The 14,384-nt window shown below is 36.4% G+C and overlaps 1 protein-coding gene across 5 annotated transcripts; it reads right to left on the reverse strand.

Moving 5' to 3' along the window:
• Positions 1–245: 245 nt before the first annotated feature.
• On the reverse strand, positions 246–14,350 carry ARRDC3 (arrestin domain containing 3). 5 transcript variants are annotated; one of them, XR_009694227.1, is made up of 8 exons: positions 13,842–14,350; positions 9,757–9,838; positions 7,707–7,854; positions 6,587–6,689; positions 5,980–6,236; positions 5,489–5,651; positions 5,063–5,255; positions 246–2,961 (listed from the first exon to the last, which is right to left on the reverse strand). XR_009694227.1 is itself a non-coding variant. In XM_061152001.1 (8 exons), the coding sequence occupies exons 1-8, from the start codon at positions 14,119–14,121 to the stop codon at positions 2,905–2,907; spliced, it is 1,245 nt and encodes a 414-aa protein (XP_061007984.1). In that variant the 5' UTR covers positions 14,122–14,347; the 3' UTR covers positions 246–2,904. The 5 variants fall into 5 exon arrangements, 4 of the variants coding, with proteins under 4 accessions (XP_061007984.1, XP_061007986.1, XP_061007987.1 ...); XM_061152001.1 differs by having other exon boundaries at positions 5,063–5,217; positions 13,842–14,347; XM_061152003.1 differs by lacking the exons at positions 7,707–7,854; positions 13,842–14,350 and adding exons at positions 9,947–10,029; positions 10,860–11,058 and having other exon boundaries at positions 5,063–5,217.
• Between the last annotated feature and the right edge of the window lie 34 nt (positions 14,351–14,384).

Here is a 14,384-nt window from a genome sequence, read left to right on the forward strand (position 1 = left end):
AAATAAGAATTGTAGTCTTTTTTTTTTTTTTAAACTTTTTGGCCATGCCACATGGCTTGGAGGATCTCAGTTCTTTGACTAGGGTTGAACCTGGGCCACGGCATTGAAAGAGCCTAATTCTAACCACTAGACCACCATGGAACTCCCTAATTGTAGTCTTAATAGTGTTTGCATGTATGATGAGTTACTGAAATGATTAAAATTCAAATAAATCTCCAAACAATTTTATAAAAAAGAAAAAAAAAAAAAAGAAACACTTTTATTTTCCACAAGGAAGAGCAATAGGAAAAATTAAATCATTTCCCACATGTTGTTTTCTTAAAACAGCCTACAAGGACATATTCAGCACCAAATAAAAAAGAAGAAAAAAAGATAATTACAAACAGCCATAGAATATAATCTATAAAGCAAACATTTAATATTGCACTTCATTTTGCTAACATTTTGGATTTTACTTTTCCTAATTGAAAAATCAGGAATCTATCCTTGAATACTGGAATACACCTGTGAAGCTCACATCTTATATCAAGAATTGACCAATATTTAGAAAAGAGTAATGCCTCTAAGTAAGAAAGTAAAGGAATAATGGGGGAAATTTAAACTTGTATCACATTTTGTGATCCAGTGCCAATTATTAGAATATTGGTCATTCTTTCCTCATGTGTTATTTATAAGAGTACATGGTGATAAGTATTCCAACGCTATGCATATCAACAATTGTTCCCTAGTCAGTTAGACGTAAGAAGAGACAAAAGAAAAGGGATTTTCTGACAATCCCCCCCCCAACCCCCAACGAAAATAAAACCACCAAATGCCCTTTATGCCAAATATTCCATTAGCTTCTTTTGAGGGGGACATTCACAAAATGATTTAACAACAATAAAAAAATATTTCACCCCCATTTCCTTATTATCTAGTATTAGTTTGCTACGGGAGCCCAAACCCTTTAACCGAATCACTTAAAACGCGATTCATTTTTACATGGGCTTTCTTCACCCTGTCAGCATTTTTCAAACATGAATTGTCTTCCATGTTTTCTTAAAGGCCACTTATGGAAAAGCCTATTTGTTTTGTATGAAGCTTTAAGACAGTATTTAACCAGGTCAAGCACCAAGCCAGAGTTACTATTATTTTCAGCCACTTTATTAACTGTGGGATTAAATGGCAGGATAGATGTAAGACCCATTTCACACATATGTTGCAACATCAGAGATGCCGATTTTCATTAAAAAAAAACACAAAAAAACAAAAAACAGAGCTGAAATCCTTCTAAAATAAAGACATTCAGTACACTTGGTACCTTGGAAAATGCAATTTTAAGGGTCTTCATGAATGCTGGTATATTTATGAGTCAACTGTAAATTATCTTTCATACATTCTGTAATTTACTGATGTGATCGTTCTTCATAACTATATATACTCAAAGTGAATGATTTCTCTTGTTTAGCAAAATCTTCTTTAGGTTATGGAAAAACATACTTTTGTTTAAAAAAAAAAAAACCCAGAAAAATATAAAAGTTACTATTTCAACAAATAGTCTAGTATTTGTAATTTTGACATTCTATACTTTTATAATATACTGGGGCTTTCACAAGCTGTCAAGCTTGAGCAGGACAGGAAATGTATAAAATGAGCTCTCTCATAATCTGAACATACATATTCCTGCTCATGGAAATACCCTGCACCAGCAAAAATGATTTCCAACATATGTGTTTTGGAGGTAATTAAGTAACTCTGTATAAAAATAAATGCACTATCTCCTCCTTTCCAGTGACTGGAAAACTTCCATACTTTTAAAATAAAAAATAACAATAACTTGTAAGAGCAACAGCCCTTAACTCTTTGCTGGTGCCTGCCATACTGCCTATTTTGACTCCATTTCTCAGCTCTGCTAGCTTCTTCTTATATGTAATGATAAGAAGGGAATGCGGGTGGGTTATCACTTTTGTGTATGTCCCTTTTCCAAATTTCCCTCTCCAAAAAGCCAACCAAACAAACAAAAAAATAACTCAACAGTGCAACAAAACACAAATAGCATTCCAACAGTTTGGCAAGTGATGCGTTCACCTGAGATTAAGTGATTTTAGGCAGTCAGTAACAAAATGCTGCTTTGCTGTAATAGTAGAAAGGCAACAAATTCTTAAAAGAAACCAAGAAGGTATACAATCTTGACAAAGTCTCTTATTAGCTTCCTCCTCTTATCTCTTTTCCCACATATCTGTTGCTTATCTACCACAGTAGGCTGCAAACATACAGCAAGAAGGATTGGCTTGAAGGCATTTGATGTTTGTAAATAAATCCACAATAGGATCCAAGCTGAAGAGGTGATACATGGTCAGCCTAGTAGGACAATTCTGAGCATGTGCATACGCAGGTAAAGTCCAGGCTATATTAAATAATAAAAAAAAAAATGTCAGTGCATTTTTTTTTCATGTTAAAGTTTCTTTCAAAGCTTTCTTTTGTTCCTTGTTGTGCTCACCACAAACAAGTTTTAAAAGAGTATCAAGAGTCTGGCATAAATGGAAAAAAAAAGCTGTAGTGACATTGAACCGCACAATGTAAGCATTGAGCATGTGCAAATTTTCAAATCAAAAGAAGGAAATCATCCCTCTTTACAACGTGGTGTCTTGACACGTATGACCATAGGCTAAGAAGACTGCTCTTAGTATGTGCCAGTTTTAAAGGAGAAAAGCTTAGATCTTCAAGCATGTTGGAGCAGTCCCAGAATGTTGCTGTAGGCTTCTAAAGCGTGATCACTGGTTGTTTCATGTTTGCCATTTTTCTGGGCAAAAGCTATTCCACTTCCTCTGAAAACATGTCTCCAAGATACTTCTCTGTCCTCAGCCGGGAAGGGAAGAGATACAGTTCGGAACCCACATCAACTTGATTTAACCAAGTATTCCTTCAGCGAGAGGGGCAAGATGGTCTATCATCGGCTGACTGATCAGGATTTGGATCAATCTAGAAAGGGAAAAAAACAAATACAAAAACCTCAAAACCGAAGTTAACTGATAGCTTTTAGTAAGGATGTAGCAAACAGGCTAATGTTTTGAATGCTGTAATCAGAAATCTGATTACATTGAGAAATGTAATCAGAATGAACATAAAGGGCTTGTATGGGGAAGAAAGAGGATTAGTATCATTTATGAAGTACTTGCTATTCAATTACTAGATTAACAACTACATTGTAAAGGTATGCCAGGATAGTTTTATTTGACAAAAGCTACAGGTAATAGTTTATCAGATAACAGGAGCTTTATTCAGCATTTAATAGAACTTAGAGGACTTAAAATATATACTAGCCAACATTTTCATAGCAATGATTTTCTCCTGTAAAGTTTCCATTTCATCCTGTTACAAAAAAGTCAACTGATGTTTTCCCTAGGCTTTGGGAAGAATGTAGTTGTGTAAACAATGTTCTTGGTGCTTACTTGAGGTGATAGCTCATAAGAGTAAAGCCCCAGAGAGGGCCTAGGAATACAGTGTGTATCAAGAAATAAGAATGATGAACCCAAATGCTCCAGAGGCATCCCATTTTGCCTCTTTCTGTAGTGACTTTCATATGCACTTACACTTTTCTTTTTAATGACTATCCTTTAAAGAAAAAAAAAATTCAAAATAGCTTTAATACAATTGAGAACTCCCCCATCCCTAAATGTGGCTAGATATTAAACAATTAAATCATATCCTGAACTAATTTAGGCTTTTAAAAGTTTTATATTCTTTTAATTAGCTTTAGTTCATTTTAAAAGAAGGTAGAATTTTATGACAAATTGCTTAGAAGTGGATACTTAAGATTGCCATTCTTTAAAAATGCCTGTTGTACAACTAGGAAGCCTCAGATCAAATCACAAACGAGAGACTTAATAAGCAAGACAGAAATGTAAAAATAAAAATGTAGTGACAGTATTTCTAAAAAGTGGGAGGATACTTTTAGCATTTAATGAAAAATTTCATGAACTGAAATAGTGAAACAAAAAAACTATGTCCAAACAAGAATTTGCAGAGAACAGAACAGATTTTGGAACATCCTATAATCAATGAATACAGTGGATTTCATATTAATCACATCCAAAGGAAAACTGACTCTTCTAGTCATGGTATTAAGGGGGAAAAAAAAATAAAAGCAACTTGTTGAAGAGTGAAACAATCCTCTTGTATCTTTCTTGGGAGTAGTATTTCACTGCAAAATAGCTGTCTAAACTATAGCAATCAAAAAGCAAAAGCTGATTCTACTGATTTAAAAAATTATCTGGTAATATATCGTTATCAAGGCCAATTCTAGAAGTCTCTTACAATGCATATTACATATATGCATATATATATGTATTGTGAAGTATCCTGAAATTGCTGGATTTCTTCCCAACTCCTTTCCTTTGCGTATATTTTTCTTCCTGCCTGGAATATTCTACATTTGAGAAAACTTACTTTTTAAGAATCAGCTTAACAATCACCTTCTTAGGAAGCCCCTCCTGATTCTCAAGACCCAATAAGCTGCTCCTTAAATGAACTGTGCATTCCTATCACGTTGTTATGTAATATTTTGCTTCTAAGTTTGTTTTTTTCTCACCAGTCTATACGCTTCTCCCAAATAACGGCCATGTTTTATTCATGTAAATGCTCAGTTACTTGAGACGAATAAAAATAATCTAACAGTGTAGGAATGCTGTTTAAGTACGTTACTGCAAATGTTATTTTCCCCTATCACTGAGAATGTTGAAATATGAAAATTAAAAAGGATGACGAGTAAGACAAATTCTAGCTATTTAATCAATGGTTGCAAATGCTAGTTCTACAGATGCTTTAAAATATTTATTCCTTTAACTAGCATGTTACAAGCATGGGGTTAGATCATTATCTCTATTTAGCCAATAATGTAAGAGACCAGTCCAATGTCTGGGTGAGACTGTATTGACAATCTTGACCTAACTTTTAATCTGTTGTTCAAAATTATTTATTTCTCTCTTACTATGATATCAAAACCTAATTGTATTTTCAGAAACTCTGCAATACTGCTTACTAAAGAGTCAGCCCATTTTGTACTTGAGGGTGTGATGCTTACTTCTGAATAAAGGGGTGGCGGCAAGAAACGAAACTCTTGAATATATGCAAACAGTGGTCCTTGAAGTGCTCTCTCAAAGTCATCACAAGCACTTGCTGGTGCAAGATTGTTCCGTCTTTGTTCCTCTGTTACCACTTCTGCATAGCTGGGTGGTGCTGAAGGAAAAAGATACACGCAATTCGAACAGCATGTTCTTATGCATGTCAAAATACACAGAATAGAAGGTATTAAAAAGGAATGTCAAAGTAAAATAATAATAATCTGTCTTGTGATTAAAACTAGGGGGATATACATTTTAAACCTAACATTAGGGGCACACCCCACTCTTCAATACAGACAAATTTTATCTAATCGTAAAATATCAGAAGCAAAATTATTTTCTTGCAAATACCAGATTAAGCTTAGATAACATTATCAAATTATTACCTTCAGGTCTTTCAGGTAGGGATAAACCAAGCCAGTTCATATTCATGCTACACTGACTGCTTACACTTGAGGTTCTGCTTCCAAATGGATGTAGAGGAATGGTACCAATGACAAGTGGCAAATTAAGAAATAAATCCATAGCTCCAGGAATATCCACATATACCTAAACAATGAAAAGAAAGGTTTAGAATGCCAAGTACTATTTCTTTTTTAAAAACAAATAACCCAATCTATTGTCATCTGAGGCCCTCATTTACTTCATTTTTTAATGATATACTTGAAAAGTTTCTCCATTATGTACACTATTATATGGTGCACTGACCTCAGGTAAAATTAGAAATTATAGTCCAAGTTATACAAAGAATTACATATACCTATATATATCATATATGGAATAAAAAAAATCATATTCTAGATATGACAAAAATGATACCCTTATGACATTAAGACTTCAAAAAACATCCACGCCAAACCCTTAAATCTGTACGTACCATTAGTGAATATTCCACACGGATTATACTACAGTCGAGGATGGAGGGAGAGACTGGTGGAATTTTTAGCAACTTGCCATTCCACGTCTCTGTCTTTCCAGATGATAAGGATTCTCCACGCAAGTTAGCCACAAGCTGTTTGACTTCCTTCATTTTCCCTTTGGCATAGAAGGCCTGTGTTTGGTAAATGGCTGCCTTTGGCACCACCATTCGGGAAGAGCAGTTCTCAATCTCAGCAAATATCTGAATTGATTCACCTACATGAAAAAAAAAATATATATATATCTACTGTTAAAAACCAACTAACCAACCCCCAAACAAATGTAGATTCTTGAACTAAAGTTTGAAAGTTCAGTGAACCATGTGGATTAAGAAGCCACCCTAAGAGTGGCAAGTAACTTCTAAAAATCAACTATACATTTACAGCAGCTATTTAAAAAACAAGACTACATCCCAATTTACAAAAGGAAACTGGATAAGCACAATTTATGACAGTTTACCAAAGAATACTGTATCATCTTTGCATTTAGTAGAAAAAAATGTAAATTCATGCACAAAAGTTAAATGAAGAAAGATCAGTCTTAGTGGGAGTCCACCTCATACATACCTGGCGTATAGCCCTTCCTTTCGATCTTGGCACTTAAGGATATGGGGCCTGAGGTACAGAACCAGCAACAGAGAGTCTTTTCTTTTGTGCCTGCTTGGGGTGACTGTAAGATATAAATTTAGAGAAAAAGATCAAGGTATGAATAGAGACAGGAATAAAATTTTTAAAATACAATCCTCAATTCCTGAATAATTTAACATTAAAAGCAATGTTGCTTCTTTTTCTGTAGCAAATATACTTTTCTATTAACCAAAAGCTTTTGATTTATACTGGTATTTCTGTCTTTAAAGTTTCCATTCAATTAAAGAAAAAAGGGTTTAACGTATTTCATAAACATAGTTTTAGCACGCACTACATACACAGTAATTAAAAACTTAAAAAAAAAAGGAAAAAACAAAACAAAAAAACCCTTTCCACATTCTATTTAAACTGCCTTTATTAAAAAAAAAAAAAAGAGGCAGTTTCAGAAAGCAACTTGGTTATAATCTCAAATGATAACATCTTTGAGAATGTAAAACCCAGAATAAAAAAAAAAAGAAAATTCATTTGTAAGACTGATTCTTATTTGTATAAAGATGTTATTATTTGTTTAAACCAAGTAAAGTTTTTGAATTCAAATTTGAAACTTGTGAAAAAATACAATTAAAAAAGATTTTCTTTAAAACAGAATTTAAGTTTTTTCATGAAAATAATAATCTCCCCATGATTTGACAACTATCCCTGTATTGGAGTAATGCAATGCAGTACAAATTTTAGATTATAATATTTTCAAGGTAAGTGATATTATTATAGTAATAATCGATATTACTGTTCCTTTTCCACTAAAACTATCCAGGGAACAGATTTACTTTTGTTACTTTTGTTATCTTCTGAGTTAAGAGATATTTCATACCAAATATTGGTCTTATTTTAAATATTTACTTAAATTTATTACAATATCAGAAAATATGAGCATATTCTGCATTAATTGGTATTGCTCTTCACTGTAGTTTGGAAAACATTTACGTAATTTAAAAATAAAGTTACTATTTAAAAATTGTAAAGAATACAAAATTTAGGCAATTATTCTTTAGTATTTATATGCCAAAAACAGAGAATTAAGAATTCAGTCAATTCTTACCAGTAATGAAGGAGTGTTGATATCTATATGCTCAAAGACTGTAAATTCCTTCTTTAATTTTACTGGTAGAAGCCAAGGCCTGTGCAATTCGGCTTTCACCCAATAGCGCACACTGCCATGTCGGCCTTCGAATGAGGTAGCAAGTGGTCTGTGCAGAATATAAAGATCATATATTAATCTTACACCTCTTTTTAATTAACTGTAGAGTAGGTCAGCATAGAAGTGTTAATGTATTATATGTTTATACACCAATGGGGTATCGAAGGCATAATTTATATTTCCAAAGGGATAAGTCATTGGGGGGGGTAAAAAAACCTTCCAAATAATAATAATTGTCAAATATTGCAGAAATTTGGTTAAAAAAAAGCCAGAAGAATACAATTGCTTTAAACTAAGAAAAGGCTACTTTTAATGCTGGTGGCAAAATTATCAAAGTCTGGAAATGAACATTTTTGAAAACATCAAGACTTCAGTTTAAAAATAAAATTAAGAATGGTTTAACTATCTCTCTTGAGAAATTCTAGACTCTGGTTAAACATTCAGATCAAACTCCCTATGGTGCTCCATTTTTCATTAGCTAAAAATTACTATTTCCTATTATAGCAACTAATTAAGATCCAGAAAAGGTCTGGAATAATCATTATGGCTTCAAAAGCTTTTTACATTTCATTAAGTCCACTGATCTCTCAAAAAATGCTTTCCCGCTTCCTAATTTACTTATGTTCTAACTCTTTTTGGCCATGTTTTCTAACTACATTATAGACTTCAAAAAGAATTTCTGTTGACCTGTATCAAAAGAATTAGAATTCTTTTTCAACTCTCAGATTGTGTTAATTGTCGAAGATTTTGGTTTAGTAAATTTAGTCTCCTTTTCATAATTTCATCAGAAAAATGCACAAGGTTCATTTATTTACAAGGTAGAGTGCTAGTTTTTTTGAGGCGTAGTGGTGTTTACTTTTTGTTTTACATTTTGGACTTCTGCATTAATTTGTATAGCACAGAGAAATAAAATGCAGGATCTATGCAAGACTTCTACAGTTTATTTTAAATGACTGTGGTTTACTGAAAGAATTAAAATATATATATATATTAAATTATCTTCATCCTTTGAAAATATTCAGGCCCAATTGTATTAGCCCTATTGTATTTACAAACTTAAAATATTTCTCTTATAAAGTAATTAGGGTATTATATTAAAAATATTCTTAGCAATATGATAAATACTCTGAAAAAATACTCCTTATAAACTCTATCCACATATAGTAAGTACCAGAATTAAAGAACACACAGAATTATGTACATTTGGCACTTGACAAAATCTTCTGTAATGCAAGTTTATCTTTCAGAACAAACATTACAAGTACCACTTTGCATGCTTTAATATCTTAAGGCATTATTTTAAAAACTGCTTTTTGTATAATTTCCAGATCTAATACCTTATGATTACATTATGAATATTTTACTTTCCTTCTTCCTTTCATACTATATTCCAGACCTTACTTTAAGATATCTCTGATCGACATTTCCTTTTAAGTCTAGGTCACAATATCTCCTGTGACATTCTTAATAGCTCCTTGCACAGAAGCTAATGAATTCATATCCGAAACACACATTACTTCTCAAGTTAGGATATTCCTAATTATTTTGACTTTCTTTGCTTATCGCTGTTGGTAAGCATCGGTAGAAAGCATAGAACACTTAATTTTTATAAACTACTAAATGACAGACTTGATATGTTCTCTTTTTTCAGCTAATGCTGATGGTAAACTATTAAGTGTTTACCATTTGACTAGCACCTTCCAATTCACTTTAAATGAAATACTTTAAAAGACCATATAAATTCTGAGAGTACTAAGAATTGAGGTTTGCTTTCTATAATTTTGCCACTCTAGATTAAAATATAGCTTCCTTTTTTTAGTACATTGTTTTCCTCTAGCAAGTTTCAGTAATGAAAAGGGTTTTTTTAAAAAACTAAAAATATTTAAATGTACAATGTTTCATTTTAAAAGAAAGGATGTTTATGAAAAATGCCTGTTAACAAAATACTTACGTCTGTGGAAGCTCGAAGCTGAATGCATATTCATGCCTTCCTGAATGAATAGTGTTGAAGCCTTCTTCGGAATTATCGTCATCTAAAACAAACAGAAAAGGAAAACAAAAAATTTATTAATAAACCTTCACACTCTCTTCGCGGTGTCAGAACTTTAAAGATGCTCACATAGTTAAGTAAGGCCACAAACTTTGGAGTGAGAGATCTGAATTCTAATTCCAACTTCATCACTTCCTCTTGGTAAAATAAAAGTCCTGTCTTCAGCTGGTTCATCTGTAGAATGGGGATAATTAATATTTATACCCCATAGGTGATTTTTTAACGGAAAACAACCTAAACTGCAAAGCATCTACATCTAATACACTACAGGCTAACATAAAACTCAGACCTCGTATCTCATACTAAGATGTTACCTTTGTCTTCAACTACTTAAATTTATCCTAATAAGCCTATATATAAAACGAGAACTATTCCGTAAACCTTTTAAAAAATGTCAGTTTTGATACAGAAAACGTGGATGTGAAAACTCTAAAACGATTAGAAAACTGTCAAGTAGATGTTGGGAGTTAAAAAAAAAAAAAAAGGAACAGTGATTTTAATTTCGGTTTCATAGTCAAAAATAAAAATTCTTACTGAATCTAAAATTATGACCTCAGTCTGTCCTAATACCTAAAAATTCGCATATATATAAGATGTACCTTAGATTTACAATGTGCATGCTTAATGGGAAAAAACAGGTCATACATCCTTGAAAAACGAAGATAAGGATGTTCCCCAATGCTAGAAAAAAACAGGATGACCTTTGAGTTTACTTCCAATTTCTTTTGAATAGGTGATTTTTCAAAATATCTCAAAAATAAACACAGGGAAATATGGGAGGGGGTTCTGGATTCTTAACATGCTTTTCTGAAGCGTTCTAACTAGGTAATTTAATTACATAAACGTCTACTAGTGCAGTTTCCTCGGTGTAGAAACCTTTATCATTAACTAGACTACCAGAAACGGCTTTTATCATTTAACTTTCCCTTAAAAGAGTAATAAACAAACACAAAAAACATGATGCTTCCCTCAGAGGGGGAAAAAAGGTGCCTATATGTGGATACCTTTTATTCAATAACCATCACGACTCAGTCTTCCGCCAGCAGTATTTTTTTTCTTCTCCCCCCACCCCCGTGCACATTCTCTCTCTGGGATTTCGGCCCTGAAAACCGGCTGATGAGTTGGGGGCCATTTAAAACCGCTCCCTCCTGAAGGCGCCCAAAGTTTGCCTCCCTGTGTCTCCTTTTCTTCCCTTCTCGCTCCCTTTTTGTGCCAGCTCAGCAGTCTCATTGAGGCGAGCGGCGGCGGCGGCGGCCGCGCCGTGGTAAACAAGTGCCGGGCTGTCAATCAAGAACTAGACCGGAGCAGGAGAGGACCGGCCTAAACCGGCGCGAGCAGATCCCAGCCGGCCCGCCCGCGCGCCGCCGCCCGCGCGCCCCGCTATACATACGGCATATGTCGCGCGGCGCTCGCACTCGCGCTCGCACAGCCTAACCTGCTGGCGGCGGGGGGGGGGGGGGGGGGGGGCGGGGCCAGAGCGCTGCAGCGCTTCCGCTTTACACGCCCCAGCCGGTGACCGGTTCGATCTGGCTCGGGCCACCCTGACACCTTTACATTTGCGGCAAAGGAAATGGGGGCGGGGGCGTCGAATAGACGCAAAAGCTCGGTGGTGGTGGGGGAACAATGGCGGGGGTGGTGATGGCAGGCAAGACTCGCCAAGGTACCCCCCCCCCCCCCCCCCCGCCCAAACCCTGCCTTCGATGTTCCTGTCACTTTCCCGTCCCGGCCCGTCTTGGGGGCTCGCTCTCCCTGAGGGCAAATCAAGGTAGCCCGTCTGGTGACTGCAGAGACCGGGCAACGTGCTTTTGTTTTAGCTAGGAGCGGGGACAACGGTCAAAGGAGCTGCCTAATAACTTCCACCTGAAAAACCTAGAAAATGGGGTCCGGCTAACCCGGCCCACCCAACTTCACCCATGAACAGAGAACTGTCAGCTAAAAAGTTGCGCCCAGGGCCGCCTGGAAGGCTTGCCTCGCCTTTCTGTTGAAACCTGAAGTCGTCCCTTTCCAGGTCTGCAAGCGGGGTGAGGTGGGGGGGTGGGGGAGAGAATATTATGTGACAGGAGCCCCGTGCGCTTCCAGAAGCCCGGGCGGGGGCGGCGGCGGCGGCGGCTCAAGAGGGACCTTTACCGGCGCACGCCGGTTCCAAGCCTCGCCCCAGCCGGCGAGCCCTCACTCCCCACCCGCCTGCGCCCAGTCCAATCAGAGCCTGGCATCGCCTTAGCAACAGGCTAACAAACCCGGCTCCGCCTATCGCCGGCCGCCCGGGGCGGGGCCTCAGATACCAGGCTAGTTTGAGAGGTCCCAGTTCTAAAGTCATTGAAACTCTTCCAAGCCAAAGAGCTCGTCCAGGCTTGAACGGGTTGAGGGGTGTCCCGTGGGGGGTGGGGGGTGGGGTGGGGTGTGGGGCAACACAGTTTTCTTCACTATAAAACCGTGGCGCAAGCAATGAAATTTGTGTTTGTCCCCGTAAGTCGTATTATTATTCTACTTTTACCCCACTGCACACCTCAACTCCTTTAAAACCTGTTTCTTCTAACCCATCTTAAAAAAAGCTACCAGTCTAGGAAGGATCAAATGCAAACTCCTGGGCATCCTGTTCAACCAATACCAGGACTGTCATTAGGCAGTTCCATTTCTTATGACTGTCACTGCTTGGAGAGACTAACTAGAAATTATTTCAGGATGCAAATGATCTGTGTAACTGAAAACGCAATTAAAAGACTAATTTAATCTGAATACTTTAAAAATAAAGCGTTCATGCTGTAACTCAAAGCACCCTACGTTTCCACACTTGCCTTAGTTCAATTAGCACTTCCTCATGAGTGTGTATTTTTTAATTAAAAAAAAGGTTAAAAATGTGCTCTATTTTTTGAAAAATCGTCAACATTCGAACTAAATACTGCATTAAAAAGGAGAAGCACAAAATTACATAACCAGTTTTCACATTATATTCTTCTTGGGCTAGGAATTAAGTCATCGCCACCACCTGACGCGTGTAACCAATCTGCTGAGAGCAGAACAAGCGCCCCTCCTCACCACCCCCCAGAACTGGTCCGAAACAGGATTGAACCGCTTCTAACAAAGGGTGGAAACTTAGAAAAACAAGCTTAGAGTCTCCTATATTTCCACAATGTAACCATTTAAACAATAGATTGGAAATCTCAGGACCCCCTTTCCCTTTGACAACCCTTTATCTTCCTTTTCTAACCAAAAATCAAACCCAATGAGCCGAATACTTTTCAATTCCATTTGACTGGCAGGGGTTTCATTGAATCCACGTTCCAAAGTTAGGCATGATGCTCGGAAAAGAAAATTTCTGACCCTAATGGCTTCTAAAACTGATTTTTAACACATCATCATGATAGGTGCTGTCCTTTAAAATAGAGAACGCCTGATGTAAATTTCTGAAGGAATTGGAAAGAATAGGGAAAAAACACGTGGGGTGTTGATACCATATGTCAAAATAAGCCACAGAAACCCTTTATCAAAGAACTACGGTCAATTCTTTAAAAGTCTTTTGCGTGTCAGTATTAAAAAATGAAATACACCTATTAACCCACTTTAAAGTGTTATTTCTTCATTGAAGCTTAGTTTTTAAGATCTCAGGTTGCAGCGTATAAGGGAAAAATCTAATATTGGACTGCAGCTTTTAGCAGTTCATTTGAAAACATATAAGTAAAATTACTGAATCGGTTTTAATTTATATGTAAGGTTGAAATGGATTCCAAATGCGTATGGCACAAACCAAGCCGGGTATAGAGGTAGTTGAATAAGTGCAGTTTGCAGTCACTTTGCAGATGCCTGCATGCGTTACGGCTTAACACACGATGAATGTCAAGGAGAATCCAAATCTTCTAACTTTGCTAACGTTTATCAAACTGCTATATGTTTCTAGGAGCAGGATTAAATTAATTCAGAAAAATCGAAAAGGTACTTTCCAAACAAAGGTCTAATAATTTCTTAACAATGTTAGGAAAAAAACTTACCTCTTTCGTGTCCAATTAAGATGTCTTTATGGTTGAAATATTCTACTTCTTCAGTGTAATTCTGTGTATAGGCAGTATTGGAGCCGGCGTTTCTCGATTCGGTCCAGCGTACTTTCGCATGTCCTCTTGCATGAATTTTAAGAGATTTTACTCTGATTTCCCCCGTAACTTCTAAATTCACCCTTCCTGAGACTGTATCCCCACTAGAATACACAGGGACATTGCTGTCATTAAGACAGTCAAAGCTTATTGTCAAACTCTTTACCTTTCCCAGCACCATGTTTATAACAAAATCTATAAAAAATATAATGTAAGACAAAAAAAGTCAAGATCACATATACGATGTGATCCTCACTTAACACTGATCGATGTCTTTGCCGTGCAAAAAGCTTGCAGGCAGATCAGCGATTCTTTACAAATAGTTCATTGAGATTTCTTAAAAAGTCAGGGCAGCACAGAGGCTGTTGGCTGCTCCGCGCTCCTGCGAGTCTCAGTGGTCTCCTTACAAAGACGGGCGGCTGGAAGCTGCCAGCTCACTTTAAG

The sequence above is a fragment of the Dama dama genome, chromosome 9 (genome assembly GCF_033118175.1).
Source record: "Dama dama isolate Ldn47 chromosome 9, ASM3311817v1, whole genome shotgun sequence".
NCBI classification, from domain to species: Eukaryota; Metazoa; Chordata; class Mammalia; order Artiodactyla; family Cervidae; genus Dama; species Dama dama.